The 15770-nt window shown below is 51.3% G+C and overlaps 1 protein-coding gene across 1 annotated transcript in view; it reads left to right on the top strand.

Annotated features, from left to right (window-relative positions):
- Fhad1 (forkhead associated phosphopeptide binding domain 1) overlaps positions 1–15770 on the top strand; it is a 119575-nt gene that overhangs the window by 98181 nt on the left and 5624 nt on the right. Inside the window, exons 25-31 of the mRNA XM_021160433.2 lie at positions 1220–1349; positions 1964–2091; positions 5419–5514; positions 5879–6099; positions 7142–7307; positions 11968–12033; positions 14715–14768. Coding sequence (XP_021016092.1) covers positions 1220–1349; positions 1964–2091; positions 5419–5514; positions 5879–6099; positions 7142–7307; positions 11968–12033; positions 14715–14768 — 861 coding nt within the window. The remainder of the gene's footprint in view (positions 1–1219; positions 1350–1963; positions 2092–5418; positions 5515–5878; positions 6100–7141; positions 7308–11967; positions 12034–14714; positions 14769–15770) is intronic.

Raw genomic sequence — 15770 nt, 5'->3', positions numbered from 1 at the left:
TGTGTCACCTCCGTTTCTACAGTGCCAGAAATGGAGCCCAGGGATTTGTGCATGCTAAGCAAGCACTCTGCATGAGAGAAAAATAATCCTAAATTCTTCTGAATTTGTCTTAAAAGTGAGCATGACCTTTAAAGACCTTCCTGGTCTGTGCCCTGAGCAGATTCCACCCTCGTCTCTAACAGTCCCATGGGCCCCCAAGGTGGCCAGCAGCCATCTTACCATATGTGGTAGGTATGGAATGTTCTACTGTCACAGAAAGTTCTATTGGACCTGCCACTCTAGAGATCCTGGGCTCTCTCTCCAGACCAACCAAGTGCTAGGGTGTCCACTACCCCCAAACAGATGGGAGAAAACCATCTTCATTACCAAGGAGCCTCCTGTGGACTCATCTCAAATGTCCTTCTGGGGCTGAGAATACAGCTGAGCAACAAAGCAGGAGTTTAGTTATACACGAGACATGGCTTCCACCCTCAGCACCACAGAAGGGGGGGAGGGAGAAAGAGAAATAAAATGCCCCCCCCCAGAAGTAGAACTGGGAGTGCTGGAGAGACAGCTCAGCAGTTAAGTTCACCTGTGGCTCTTGCACAGGATTTGACTTCTGCTCCTCGCAGCCGCATCAGGCAGCTCACAGCCATCTATCACTCCACCTCCACGGATCTGCCACCCTCCTCTGGCCTCTGCACACACTTTAAAAGAATTCTTTTCTAGAAGTTACTATTCAGGAAAAGGTGAGATTGTTAGCAATAGAGATCTAAAACTGGTCGTGGTGACACACACCTTTAATCCCAGCTCTCAGGAGGCAGAGGCAGGGGGAATCTCTGAATTTGAGACTAACAGCCTGGTCTACACAGTGAGTTCCAGGACAGTCAGGGCACTAGAGAGAGACCCCTTCTTAAAAAGTGGGCAGGAAATGGAGACCCAGGCACGAAAGTCTAGTAGAAGAAAGAAAGGCTGCAGAGGAGGAGGACAAGGGATGTTTTACCCATGATGCTCCTAAGTAGGAAGGAGAGCTGGGACTCCTCCCACCTAAGACTTGATATCAGCTATGAAAAACCTAACACACACACACACACACACACCCGCTGAAGCTCTCATGATATTTTCCAGAAGTGCCGAACGACAGAGTTTCTGCTAAACAGGAGTTGTTTTAAGTCACTGGGGACCTAAGGGAGGTACCTGGACCCTTAAGGAGCTGCTGAATATGCTACCCTGTCCCCAGGAGCAGTCCTTCAGTGACCTGGGGGTCAAGTGCAAAGGGTCTCGACACGAGGAAACCATCCAGCGGCAGAGAAAGGCCTTGTCGGAACTCCGAACGCGAGTCAGAGAGCTGGAGAAGGCCAACTCCTCCAGTAAGTTCTCTGTGCCCTAGTCCCAGCTTGGAGACCCCAGAGCCTGGGGATCAGCTAGTTGGCCAAGCTACCCCACCATCTAATAATCAGGACATTATAACACTAACAGTGATGAGCCAGGTCCTGCCTCAGGGTCAAGTGCATGCCCTGACACTACATAAACAGCACATGAAGACTCACTACTGTCTTCCTCTATATTTCCCTGTCACCTGGTGGGGACTTTGTCATGGGACAGGTCTAACTGCACCTGAGGGTGAGCACTAGAGGTCCTCTTAGAGCTCCCCATTCGAAAGGACTGAGGCTGGCTCAGAATGGGCAGCTGATGGCTGAGAATGCACTGGGCACTAGGGTGTCTTGGTATATGTGTCATTGTCACCTCTGTGGCTGGAAGGCCTGTGGTGACATTCACTATGGAGGCCTCTGCAATGATGGCCAAAGCCTCACACTCACTGTGTGGCCTCGGGCAAGTCACTTAACCTCCCTGGCCCTTGATTTCCTCACCGCTATCCCTGTGAGGTTGTGAGGATTAGAACGGTCCGTGGTTAAGTATAAACCGTAGCTAGAGCGATGACGTGAAATGATGTCTGCCTGAATCTACATTATTTCTTTTATAGATCATAAGGACCATGTGAATGAATCGTTCCTAGAGCTCAGGACCCTCCGGATGGAAAAAAATGTACAGAAAATATTATTAGACGCAAAGCCCGACTTGACAACTCTCGCAAGAGTAGAGATCCGACCGGTAACCAAAAATCGCTTATCTCTGCAGTGACTGACATGAGAGGGTGGGCATTAGGGCTGGCATCAGCTGAGCCTCAAGACAGTGTGCAGGAAGTTCAAGGCCAGGGCCTCCCTGATGAGCAGGTGTCTGTCTGCACGCACCGGCCAGGGGGTCAGTGGACATGGCACAGGGAGTGGCCTTCCCTTGTGCACAGTACAGTATGTCATTGTTGTGAGTCTGGGCCAGGTCAGTCACTGAAGTGCAAAGGGCCCCTCCTTCTCCTATGAGACCTTACATTCTACAGAAAATAAGGTTATGCCAGGAGTTTGCCAAAGTCTGCTGTTCCCTCGCAACTGGAAGACGAAAACACGCACAAGTGTAAGAGATCTGTGTTGAGAGGGCCAGAGGCGAGCCCAGTGAGGGAGCCCAGCTTGAATGCTGGGTGTCCGCCACCTGAAAGGACAGCCATCTGTGTTGACCCACACCCGTGTGATCCCAGTCCTGAGGGGTAGAGGCAGGGGGATCAGGAGAGCAGGTCAGACTTGACTACATGGCAATTTTTAGGCCTACAGGGGCTACTTACGACCCTCAACAACAACAATAGAAACCAAGATGACTTCACAAATGCTTCTTCCCCCAGTGCCTGACTCAGTGTTCAGGCTGAATGACAGGTAGCCATGGTTCCTACATAATGCTATCCCAGGGAAAAGTGGGGCTTCATGCCAAGATCCTCAAGAGTGATTAGTGGTGACATTGAAGGTGACCTTGTACCCTAATGGCTGTGAGACTGAGTGTTTGATAGGCTGAGGTCAGTGTCAATCACAGGGCTCACTGGCTACATACTGGCTCACACAGGTGGGATTAAAGCACATGGAAGCTTCTAGAAAGAACAACAAAGTTACCCTATCTGAACCCATGTCCTGTCTAGCAATCCGTCTGGACATTTACTGTCCTTGGAGAGGAAGGTCTTTGAAATGAGCTGGTTTTCTTACTAAAATCATACACCCGTTCTCCAGGGCTGGGTGTGGCGGGACGGATGGGACAGTCTCCAGATGGGAGGTCAGCTAGATCTCATGGCCTGGCTCTGCTTCCCAGACTGGCCTTCCCTTTGCGGATGACCCCACTTCCACCCCCACCCACCCCACCATTGCTGCCACACAGCAGGGAACCTCCCGACCCTCCATCCTCCCAAGTTGGAAGCAAGTGAGATTATAAGGGGAGCCAGAAGGAAAGAAAGCCCGAGTGGATTGAGTGCTCGCTGTGTGCTCAGCGTTGAGCTGAGCCCGTCACATGCTCGGCTAATCCTTGCAGCAGCCGACCTGTAGATTTCCAGTGTCCCTGTTTTACAGATTAAGAACTAGGGCCTCAGAAGCTAAGCACCTTGTCCAGGGTCACAGAGATAAAGGTGGAGGGAGCCTGTACTCTGTCCTTGGCTGTCTTCCTCTAGCACCCTGCCAGTCTGCAGAGAAGGATAGAAAGGGGGACCCTGGAGAAGGGTGCAGAGGACTCTGGTCACTTACTGTTATCTCCAAAGATCCTCTCGTCAGGGCCAGAGAAATGGCTCAGTGGGTAAAAGCACTTGCTCTCCAAACATGAGGACCTGAGTTCAAATCTCCAGCACCTATGGTTTTAAAAAGCAGGGTGTGGCCACACAGCCACCTCTAAGTCCAACACTAGGAGAGATGGAGACAGGAGAATCACCAGGGCCCGCTGGTTGCCAGCCCAGCTCTAGGTTCAGTGAGAGACCCTGTCTCAAGGGAATGAAGCAAAGAATGACAGGACTACTGGCCTGCTCTGGCCACAACATGGGTTGCACACCCCTGCATGCATGTATATCGTCCATGTGCACACACATGTACACCCACACAACACATGCATGTGCACCCCACACACACCTGTACACATGTACATCATCCTTGTGCACACACATATACACATATAACACATGCATGTGCACCACACACACACAACTTTTCTTCTAGTCTGTATGTACCCACACTTACCAGTTGCTTACTGTCAAATGTTTCTGGTCTTAGAGTCAGAGGTTTTTTTTGAGGGGGGTTCTGCTTAAGTCTTCAGGGGGTGGCAGGGCAGCACCTGCCAATGCTGAGGGCCAACCAAGTTGCCCACGATGCACCTCCTGAGGACTAAAGTCCACCGGGGCCCTGACGAGGTGTATTATAGTCACCTGTGGCTCTCTACATTTTCGGCTTGGCCTGATTGATGCTCCAGGCTTCCAGTCAGAGCTTCTAGAAGCCAACTGGCTGACAGGGCAAAGCAAGTGCACAGCTGGAAGGCCGGGCCTACATCGCCTCAGGAAACGCTCCAGGGGCACCTCCCCCACCCAGAGAACATTTGACCGCATCTTCTGAAGAAAAAATGAGGTTCTTCTGACAAGAGGACATACTGTTCCTGTGTAGCATTCATTCATTCATTCATTCATTCCTCAGGCACATCTTGGGCCACCATGTGACCAGTGCCACGCTAGGCACCGGAATGGAACATACAGGCAGCAACATGGCCCCAGGTCTTCTCAGTATCAACACATTACTATTTGGAGTCAGAGGCTGGGATACCTTCATTGGTAAAACCATTATCACATAAATGTGATGGCTTCAGACTGATCCCCAAAACCTACATTCAAAAAAAAAAAGAATGCAAACTGACAATATACACACATCTTTAATCCTAGCACTTTCAAGGCAGGGACAGATAGATCTCTGTGATTTCTAGGCCAACCTGGGCTACCTAGTGAGTCCAGAGCAGCCAGAGGTACACAGTGAAACCCTGTCTCAAGAAAGAAAAAAGTGCTGATCACTGTAGTGTGTGTAGTGTGCACTTGTAAGCCCCGTGCTGGGGAAGGAAAGAGAAGGATTTCTGGGGACCAGCAAGCATCTCAAGACTTGGTGAGAGACATTGTCTAAAGAATAAGGAGGACAGACAGCTACTAAATAATGGCACCTAAGGTTGGCCTTTGACCTCCCTCTCCACACACCCAGAATATTTGGGGTCAGGTGACTTCCGGACAGTTTGATTGGGGACTGTCTCATTCAGTGGCACCCTCAGCATCCCCCCCCCATTCAATCGATGACATCACTAAACAACCTGGGGGGGGGTGGGGGGGGAGAGAGCGCAAACTTAACCCTGCTGAGAGACCCTGCTCTAGAAAGAAGACATCAGCGGAGGAGCCCGCAGATAAACAACGAAGAGTTCAGTCTAGACGGTCAGGACTAAGGATGAGAAACCCATGGAACACCTCGTCCACGGCCACACAGGGTCCTAGCTGCCCCGTGGTCGATGCGGACAACAGAGCACCGGGAGAGCTGTTCAGTTTCTTTTTCATTTCAGCCTCAGAACGGCCCTTTCAACTCGGGCTCCACCTTGGTCGTGGAGAAGTCCATGAAGACAGACGCTGGGGAAGCCTTAGAACTCAGTGAGAAGCTGGTGTGTGCACACGGGGTCCCCTCCCCTTCCCCTCCTTTCTGCCCAACACTGACTGCTAACCACAGGGTCCTTTACTGCCAGCCTCTGAGCCCTATTGACTTGTTCTCATAACTCAACCCGATTCCCAGGAAGTCGCATCGTTAGACTGAGTATTAATTTCTGTTGTCCTTTTCCATCCATTCTGGAGAAGACCTATTGTACATGGCTGTGGGGCGGGGGAGATAAAAGGCCCCACTGCAGTCACTTCCAGCACACTTGTTTGCTTCCAACGGCTACAGAGAATGAGCTAGACTCAGACACCAGCATCCCAGTGGCCTCGTGCAGGCTCCGACGCTGCTCTTACCAGCAACCCATCTCCTTGCAGTACACAGACATGATCAAGACGCTCGGCAGCCTGATGAACATCAAGGACATGTCCAGCCACGTGTCCCTGAAGCACCTCTCACCCAAAGAGCGGGAGAAGGTCAACCACCTCCGACAGAAGGACCTGGACCTGGTGTTTGATAAGATCACTCAGCTCAAGACCCGGCTTCAGAGAAAAGAGGAGCTCCTGAAGGGCTACGAGCAGGAACTCGAGCAGCTCAGGTACCACATGCAGCAGCCCCCTGGCTAAGCACGGACAGCTGCTGGGCTGGGACAGGACAGAGGGCTGGATGCAGATTAAGCAAAACAAAACAAAACAAAACAAAAACAAACAAACAAAAAAACAAACTTGTTGGGGGACATGGCCTCCTGGAGGCAGGCTGTGTGTGGGGGGACACCAACTGGAGGACCATGCCTCTCTAGCCTGTCTGCTCTCAATGTGCAGGCGACACATACCTATTTAAGGACCTTGATTGTAAGGCGGGATGTAGCTCAGGCAGTAGAGCACTTGCCTAGCATGCACGAAGCCCCCTGGGTTCCATCCCCAGCAGTGCTTAAGAGTTGGCCTGGCAATTCATATCTATAATCCCAGCACTCACTAAAGGATCAGGAGTTCTGCATAGCAAGTTCGAAGCCATCCTGGGCAACATCCGGCCCTGTCTCAAAATAACAAAAGGCTGGATATGACTTGATAGGTAAAAGCACGTGTCTCAACAAGTGTTAGGAGCTGAGTCTGAATCCACAGACAAGCAGTAGTAGGTGCTCCTATGGGAAGACAGGAGGCAGTGGTAGGAGGATTCACTCTGCTGGCATACAAGGCAGAAAAACAACAAAGAGATCTTGCCTTAAGCAAGGTGAAAGGCAAGGACACATACCTGAGGTTGTCCTCTGGCCTCACACAAGCATGCCCACATTCACACAAACAAGTGCACACACACATACACATACACACACACACACACACACACACACACACACACACAAATCTCGATTTAGCACTTGTGTGACTATGAGGCTCCATCATTTTCCCCCAAGACTTGCAGAGCCCCACCCACACCCTTGGAGCATCGGGAAAGGCCGGCAACACTACTTCCTGAACCACCCAATGCTGGGCACGTTCAGCGTTGTCCTGCCCTCTACTCCCCAAGTCTTTGTCACCATCTCATATGTCAAGCCCACCCGAAAGGATCTAGAGAGGTTGGGGCCTTGGAAGGTGAATGGGGACGGTGAGGGGGAAAGGGACGCTGTCTCTCCGTGCACCCAGGCATAGCAAAGTGTCCGTTCAGATGTACCAGACGCAGGTAGCCAAACTGGAGGATGACGTTCACAAAGAGGCAGAGGAAAAAGCGCTGCTGAAGGAAGCCCTGGAGCGCACAGAGCAGCAGCTGAGCCAGGAAAGGAGATTCAACAGGGCCTTCAAGCAGCAGAAGGTGAGCCACGTGGCCCCTTAGATGGGACAACTGGGTGTGGTGGTGCACGCCTTTAATCCCAACACTCGGGAGGCAGAGGCAGAAAGATCGCTATGATGAGTTCAAGGCCAGCCTGGTCTACATAGTGAGTTCCAGGCCAGTCAGGGATACATAGAGAGACCATGTCAATAATAATAATGACAGCCCTGGGAGGAACCCCCTCCCCAATGCAGGCAGTGAGTGGCTGAATAGCTTTTGTGGCCAACAGATATAGATGTAGTCAGGCGCAGAACTCTACCACCTGCTTTGAGATCTGAAGCTTGTGCATAACCTCACTGAAGCCCAGTGTGCATCTCACTGTTTGTAATCACGCCTATTTGTTTCCTTGCCTGTACACATGTGGAAATGTGTGGGCTACAACACACATGTGGAAGTCAGAGGACAATTTTCAGGAGTCAATTCTTTCCTCCCACTGTGTGGGTTTGGGGTTCAAACCCAGGTTGTCAGGCTTGGCAGTAGGAATCATGACCCACTGAGCCATCTCGGCAGCCCCCACCCCCCTCCACTCTTGCTAAGACAATACAGGCTTGGATTTGGCTGATGAGGAAATTAATTGCTACCACCATCTCTTCATAGGCTAGACCCCAGGGCTCGGTCTGCACTTCACAGACTCGGTCATTTACTAATGACATTAAGAGGCCTGCCTGGTGCAGACCATGATCCTGATATTTTTTTTAACAGATAAGGAAATGGAGCCTCAGTGGGTTGAGAGCCCTGGGCCCAGGATGTCGATCATTTGGCTGAATGCTTGCCTGGCATGCGCAAAGCCCTGGGTCAGATCGCCAGCACTGCATAAACTGGGTGTGGCAATGCATGCCTGTGAGCCCAGCACTCAGGAGGAGGGGAGGGCAGGGCTAAGGGTTCATAGTCACGTTTGAGGATCCCCTGGGCCACGTGAGATGAGCTCAGTGAAAACAGTGCTGGGAGGTTTGCCCAGGTCCACACGGGAGCTAGGGAACAGGGCTGCAACATGGCCCCAGGTCTCCCCTGATTCCTGTGCTGTATGTTGGGCTGGTCCCAAGGATGCCCTTGTAATTATTATCTCTTTTGACTTTGGGGCTACGTGTTTATGTGTGCCCATGAGGGTTTACATGCATATGACTCATTGGGCATAAATGTTCAAATACGCAGGACAAGGGACATGCTTGAATATGTATGTGCGTAACTGTGACAGTATGTCAGTGTTTGCATAAGCATATATATGATTCTTGTAATGTGACTCCGTGTGTGTGTGCGCGTGCGCGTGCGTGCATGCGTGTGTGAGTGTGTGTGTGTGTGTGTGTGTGTGTGTGTGTGTGTGTTTGAGCTCTGAGGAGGCCAGCTATGTGAAAGGAAGCCCCGGAAGCACTAATGTGGGGGGTCGGTTATTGTAGATGCTCACCCCAACCCCAGCAATGAAAGCAGCCTTAAACATGGCTGCTTTCGTTCATCCCTCTGAATTAAACATCACAAGTGGCCACATGTGTGTGCCATGGACTACCTCAGGCAGAAGCTGGGGGTGGGGGTGGGGTGGGGGTGGGTCTTTTGCACTGAGTCTCCACACCAAGGGCAGCTGAAGCAGATAGGAGGTTGGACTGCCAGGGCACCCACTTCTTCCCAAGGTGCCATCTGGGGTTCGTCAGCCCAAGTCCTCAAGAACAGACACAAAACCATAGAACAGGACCTCAGAGGGCCCCCAGCAGCCCATTGTGGTGTGCTGGCTCAAAGTGTAAGGACCTGAGGATTTACATAATCAATGTCACATGCATTATTCACAAGCTGCCTCATTGATACACAATGCAGCGGGCCAGCCTGTTGGCACCAGATGACATCCTGCACTGGCTGGCGCGGGGGTGACCCAAAAATGGCCCAGTTCAGCCTGCAGCAGGGGGTCCCGGCAGAGCTAGGGCTGGGCCCTTACAGATTCCCAGGCTTTGGATAGATAGAGCTGCGGGGGCACACTGCTGATAGATGTCACACTCTGCTCAGGCTCGCATGCGCCTGCTGCCTGCGTGCGCTCATGCCACACTGCACCTGCTGCTGCTGCGTTCCACAGCTTGCGAGGGGCTCATCCGGGGCCACCAGGCCCAGAGCAGAGCTGAGACTGACAAAGGGTTGCAATGCCAGGCAGCCCAGCAGCAGACACAGCGGGGCTCCCACCAAGCCCTCTGCTCACAGTCCCTGTAACATCTCCACTCTAGGTTCCTCCCCACCTCCCATTACTACAATGGCGGGGGTCTCGTTCCATTGCTGTGGTTTTCATACAAGGCCTGTGGCCCCCCAAGTACTGTCAGAAACCCCTGTTTTCTGGGGAAAAAGAAATTCTAAATCATCTGTCCACTCTAGGAGCATATTTTCATTTTTTAAAATGGGTGGAGGGAGTTGAGTGCAGTGTGGCAGTACACGCCTTTCATCCAGCACTCAGGAGCCAGAGGCAGCTTCACCCCTGAGAGTTTGAGGCCAGCCTCATTTATAAAAGTGAAACCCTGATTTCAAAGGAAGCGGTCTTAAAGGAAAATCCATTTTCTTTTCAATTTTCTGTTTATTTTAATTCTTATCAAGGAGGCTTAACAGTTTTTCCAAGTTCCCTCTGTAATGTAAAGATAGACTGGGTGAGGCCCTGGACTGGGATGTTTCCCATCTGAGGCTTTTGAACCACTCTCCTTTACAACAGACAGACAGACAGACAGACAGACACAGACTCATATGCATACACCACTGCAGTTTTAACGTTTGAGTGCTTCTTCACAATACAGAACTTTCCAGAATCAAAAGCCAGGCCTCCAAACTAACACTTTCTTCCATGGCCTTTTCATTGGTGTATAGGGCTCACACACACGTGGCACCGGGTCGTGTGAGGACCCTCATGCATGTGTATGTTAACATCATGCAGGCACACCCATCCATGCATCCATGCCTGTACACCCTTGTGTCAACCCCACGAGCCCCTTTGGTCCCCTAGACATTTTTGCTTCTTCTCTCAAGTCATACCGGATTTTATAATCTACATCTACAGAAAACCTCGGAAGCCCACATGAGGGAGAACACTCACTCTTTGTCTTCCCGAGAGAGGCGTACCTCTCTGTACACTACTAACACCTTCGGCCTCGTGTGACAAGGCTGGTTGTCAAAAGCAAAGAAACTCTCAGTGTTGGACACACACAGAGCCTGGGACATCAGGACTCTGTCCATGGCACAGTGCTGTGCTCAGCCCTGTCCAGTTTCCACATTCCTAGAAAAGGTGCCTCTCTAAGAATTAAGAGGTCGTCGACTTTGGAGCCAAACAATAGGGTCTGTGCCCACCTCGGACCCTTAGTGACTAGAAGGTGGCCACTCTGTGTCTTGGCTTCTCAACAATGGCAGTGACAAACAGGACTCAGTTTTCAGGATAGTGGGGAAGGGGCACGTTCAGAATAACAGTAGCACCCCCAAAACTCAGTGCTATAGGGCGAGAAAGGCAACTCTGGGCAGTCCGAGTTAGTCACGGGTCTCTTTCAGAGGGTCTCTTTCAGATCACTGGTGCCTCCCCCACCCCACCCCCAGCCGAGAGCCCAGTCACCCCCAGGCTGTTTCCTGCTCCTGGGAAGCTGGCAGCTCTTTTGTCCAGCATTCTTTTCTCGCTGGTGAATGCAGCTGGGGCTGCCGCCAAGATAGAGCAGATACTTTCCGTGAATGGCTCAGATGGGAATTTTCAATAGAAAGCTTTTAAACACTCGGGAGCTGCCCTCTGAGAAGGCTGGGAGCCCTTTCCCGGGGCTGCTTCGGGGCTGGAAGTGTGAGAACAGCTGCTGTCAGTGGCTTCCTTGGCCAGGGAAGCAAACTTCACTCCCTCGCAGGCTCCAGCCTGTCAAACCCCAGCCTGGAGGTTTGGTTGCTGCTTTCAGGAGTGGTCTCAGCTAGGCTGGAAACCCCCAACCCCTCCCATGCCATTGATTTAGAACTCTTGTCTTTGGAGTGCAAATAAAACAAAAAAAAAACAAAAAACAAAAACAAACAAACAAAAAAAAAACCGGCATGGCCCACAGGGTTCAATTCAACAGGAGCACAGGTGTGAAGCAAGAGAGACACCCCATGATATCCCATGATGCCTTTGGCTATCACCGACATCCTTATTCTAACTCACTGTTTTCAAAGATTGCCTTGGGCCCAGTGCTGTCTAGCTCTTCTTCACCTCTGTCCCACCGTGGCCAAAGAGTAGAAACTGGTAGATGTTGGGCAGGTTGGCTCCTTGGGTAAATCTGCTTGCTATCAAGCTTTAGCGGCATAAGTTCGATTCCCAGGACTCATAAAGTGGAAGTGAGAAGAGAATGGGCTCTCTCAAGTTGTTCTCTGTCCTCCACATGAGTTCATTGCTCCCACAGACACTAAACAAATGTAATAAACGACGTTTTTAAGAAGTCATCAGATACGTCAGGTGGGGATGGATGGGGAGCCCAGGAACAGAAGGCTGAAAAATATAAATACAGGGAGAGTGGCACAGTGAATGAGCGAAAAGTAGAGAAAACCACCCTCCCGCACGCCACTTCTGAAGCACGGGGCAGTGAACCATAGTATCTCCCAGAAGCCCCCAGAGCTAAGCCTCAGACTAGAACAGGTAAGGGCAGACTAAACGCTTCCCCCCTCGCCTGGTTTCTTCACTCAGGATCGAGGAGAGGATCCGGAGCAGAGAAACACGTCCTACAGCCCCTTCAAAGACAATGAGAAGCAGGTAGGAATCAGGCAGCTGCTGGCAAAGTAGCCTGTCCCTGCAAGGGCGAGAGCCCTGGGCAAGAACGGCAGCCCCTGCTGCCCAGAGATGTGGGCCACCCCAGCCCATCCTCCCAACCAGCCTCGCCCCGCCCACTACCTCCCAGCACGTGCGACTCTCTAACTCAGGGTCCCCAAATGAAGGAAGTCCCAGGGCACTTTTGACCAGTGAAATGAAACATCTCAGACACCAAATGGCTTAGGATTTGGAGAAAAGAAAAAAGGGGAGGGAGTGGGGAACCCAAGACTTCTTTACTAAGGATGAAGTGCATGGATTAGGGGGTACAAAGTGGAAACCCGGAATGGAGGTGAACGTTCCTGACTGACTCTGGCAGCTTTCATCCCTGCCTGTGGGCAGCTTTCCTCCGTCTCGGGGCTTCCTGGCACCTTGGCACCATGTTGGAAACAAAGATCCAACTTGGTCCCCGGTTCACCGAGTCCTCCAAATACAGTGCATGCGCTGTCCCCAGTGTCCTCAGAACAGGGATCATCCAGAGCACTCCCCCGGGGGTGTGGGGGGCCTCATGTGACAGGATATGCCACATCCCTAAGAGCAGCTTCAGTGAAAAACAACACAGTGTCCACTGAGTCACACCTGAGAGCAGATCTTGATGTCCTCGTGAGTCCCGCTCCCCGGCTCGGCCCTTCCTAGGGCTCAGCTATCCACCACTTGACCTTCGTTCAAATGGATTGGGGAGCAGCGAGCTAGGGTTCCTCAGAGTCCTTGGGTCCCGTGACTTGGCACCTCCAGCCCTCGTTAACCAGAGTAGCTTTCTTTCATGTATCTTACTTACATCCCAGTCTACGCTCGCATAGGATTTGGATTGGGTAAAGGGGTTTGCTGCAGAGAGAGGAGAAAACAGGGCAAGAGGAAGGTACGCAAAGGCCTGGGGGCTGCAGGTCACTGGTAGACTCCTTGCCGAGCAAGTGAAACACCCTGGGTTCCATACCTAGGACTTCCTCTAAGCCAGGTTTGCCTTGTGTGTGTGTGTGTGTGTCCTCAGAAGCCAGAGAAAGACATGGGATATTGGGACAATTGGGACATTCTGGGGTTAGAGTTACAGACAGTTGGTCCTAAGCCTCCGGTGTGGATGCTGGGAACTGAGCGGCAGTGCTCTGAAGAGTTCTCCTCCCACCAGCCACCTCTCCAGCCCGGAGGTAAACAGTGAACAGCTGCAAGCTCCAGGCCTTCTTAGAACAAAATACTCAGAGGGCAACTGTCAGCAAAATCCAGGCCTCAAAGAGTTCCTCAAAGACAGTTGTTTTGAGGTTGGAAGAGACTGGGAAGCATTCACTGTCCTCCCAGGAGACTGCATCCCTCCCTCCCTCCCTCCCTCCCTCCCTCTTTCCCCAATCACTGGGAATCAGGGAAAGCCAGGTGGGGTTGCCAGTAGGAGGGAAAAGTGAAATGAATTTCACAGGGGTGGGGGGTGTTTGTTGTTCTTCCTCCTTGTTTGGGGATGGACCCCACTGTCCCCCTGCCTCCTGGGAGAACACTCTTACTAGCAAGCCACACCCTCTGCCTTTTGAATTTCAGATAAACAACATAGTCATTTAACCTAAGCATGTCCCAAATATGAGATGGAGATATATTTTCATAGAGATGTGCTCCCATTATGAAGTCTGAAAATGGACTTGGGCACCATCTCCCTGGCAGCCCACCAATGAGTATTGACAGAAAACCAGCTTGGTGCCAAGGAGGGCGGGAGGCTCAGAGGCAGCTGTCAGGAACAGCTGCCCACAGATGGGCTTCCGCTGGCTCAGGCGAGCGAGTGGCTCATTGGTTTGAGCCTTTGGTGATGGTATTTGTTTGTTGGTTTGTTTAGGGAGAGCTTTTTTTGTTTTTGTTTTACTTTTTAAGTAATATCTCAGTAGGCTGGATTTCTAGTTTCTCTGAGAAACTTGCGAGACAGGAATGCAAGACCCACCATCCATAAACCACCACCTCTCAGTCCCAGTAGGAAGGACTCGGGCTCCTGGTTCACAGCCGGGCTTCTCCTCCTTTTCTAACACCCAGAGCCCTGAAGGCATGAGTTTCTGTAAGGCACAGATTTTCAGAGCTCTCTGGGAATTCCCTCTCCCTAGCTGACCCTCGGTTTACCTGCTGACTTCTGAACAGGAAGCCGCAGACTCCCTCTGTCACCATGGTACCCTCTCTACTTCTGAAGGGTCTTTCTTCTGGCCTTTCTACCCCTAAGGTGTAGGGTCTGGAAGACAATGGGGTTCTGAGTCAGAGCAGCATGCCAGGCTGGGGTAGGGGTGGGGGCTTCCCAACAGGCAATACCTGAGCAACAGGGTAGCCACTGTGGTCTCTTTAACACCTATAAGGTGGGGACACCTACACCCTCTACCCTCCCGTTCTGCAAGGCCCTGCTGCCAGCAGAAGTCATTTTGCCTCCTGCGAGACCCCTCAGCCTGCCAGTCTCCTCCTAGCTAGGATCTAAACAGAGATCCCAGAGCAGCAAATGAACCCCCAAAACAGCACCCCCTACTGCAAGCCATATGTCACTCCCTGCCCGACCCCCCAAAGGGCCCAACATTCCAAATCAGTAAATCTTACATAGAGAAGAACCCATCCGTCTTGGGCCCAGAAGGCAGTACAAGTCTAAACTAAATGTCGTCGCTGTCTTTTCTGTGTTAAAGAGACACTTGTTTGTTGAGATGGTCAAGAGCAAGATGCAGAACTCAAGTGTCCAGGTGAGCCAGAGAGAGGGGAAACCGTATGTTAGCAGTTCTTCATATCTGCTGGGAACCAAGCATTTGGTAGTGTGGGGCATGGAATGACATGACAGCTCATTCACTTCCGGGGCAGGGGTCATCCAAGCCCACAGAGGAGGGGTCTGAGGATCAGAGACTGTGAGTCTCCATCCACACAGTTGATGAAGAGAGACTTCCATGGAGCCCAGCATAGGTAGGAGATTTTGAATATTCTTTACTGCCTTTCAGAGTATACAAGTACCACAGCTTGGGTAAGCATTTCTCTCAAATTCTGCGGGAAGATCACCTAAAATGTTCTTTAAAAAAAAAAAAAAAAAAAAAGAGCTGAGAATCAAGACTATGACATTTTAAATATACTGAAGCGTCACAGCTGTGATCCAGCCCTTCCTGGAATTGCCCCAATCCACACTCTTGCCTTGCGGAAAGCAGAGGCGAGCTTGTGGAAGCCTGTGGCTAGACGCACTTCCTCTGCACATGAGAAAGGCGATAAATCTGTCAGTATTGAGGGGGGGGGGCACAGATGAAGGAGGCACAGTGCCTGTCACCCTCCATAGCCTGAGGAGCTCCTCAGCTTCAGGGATCATGACTCAGGCTAAGCCAGGGTTCGAGGCATCAGTGACGAAAAGCATTTCGGGACAGGCCAGTTTATAAAGCAGAGTTGGAGGTTTCAGATTTTACTCAAGATATCTTCATACAGGCTTTAGCATGCGGGCTGGGAGAAACAGAGGTGCTCGGAAGAGTGTCAGACATACCCAACTGTGGGCATCTCCTCAAGGAGAGGCATAGCGCTCCCTATGGCTTATGATAGTCATACACAGGATTTTGGGTGGGGCTTGGGTTGACAGTCTTATCACTGGGTGGTTCCTAAGAGATAATGACCTGACTACAGTTGCTAAGGCAAAAGGCTGACCTATGGAGGAGGGCGGGATATCCTGCTGTTAATAGGGTTAACTTTTTTTTTTTTTTTTTTTTTTTTTTTTT

The sequence above is a fragment of the Mus caroli genome, chromosome 4 (genome assembly GCF_900094665.2).
Source record: "Mus caroli chromosome 4, CAROLI_EIJ_v1.1, whole genome shotgun sequence".
In the NCBI taxonomy this organism is placed as follows: domain Eukaryota; kingdom Metazoa; phylum Chordata; class Mammalia; order Rodentia; family Muridae; genus Mus; species Mus caroli.
Note: the sequence above shows the minus strand (reverse complement) of the source record. Positions and strands in the feature narration are given on the sequence as shown.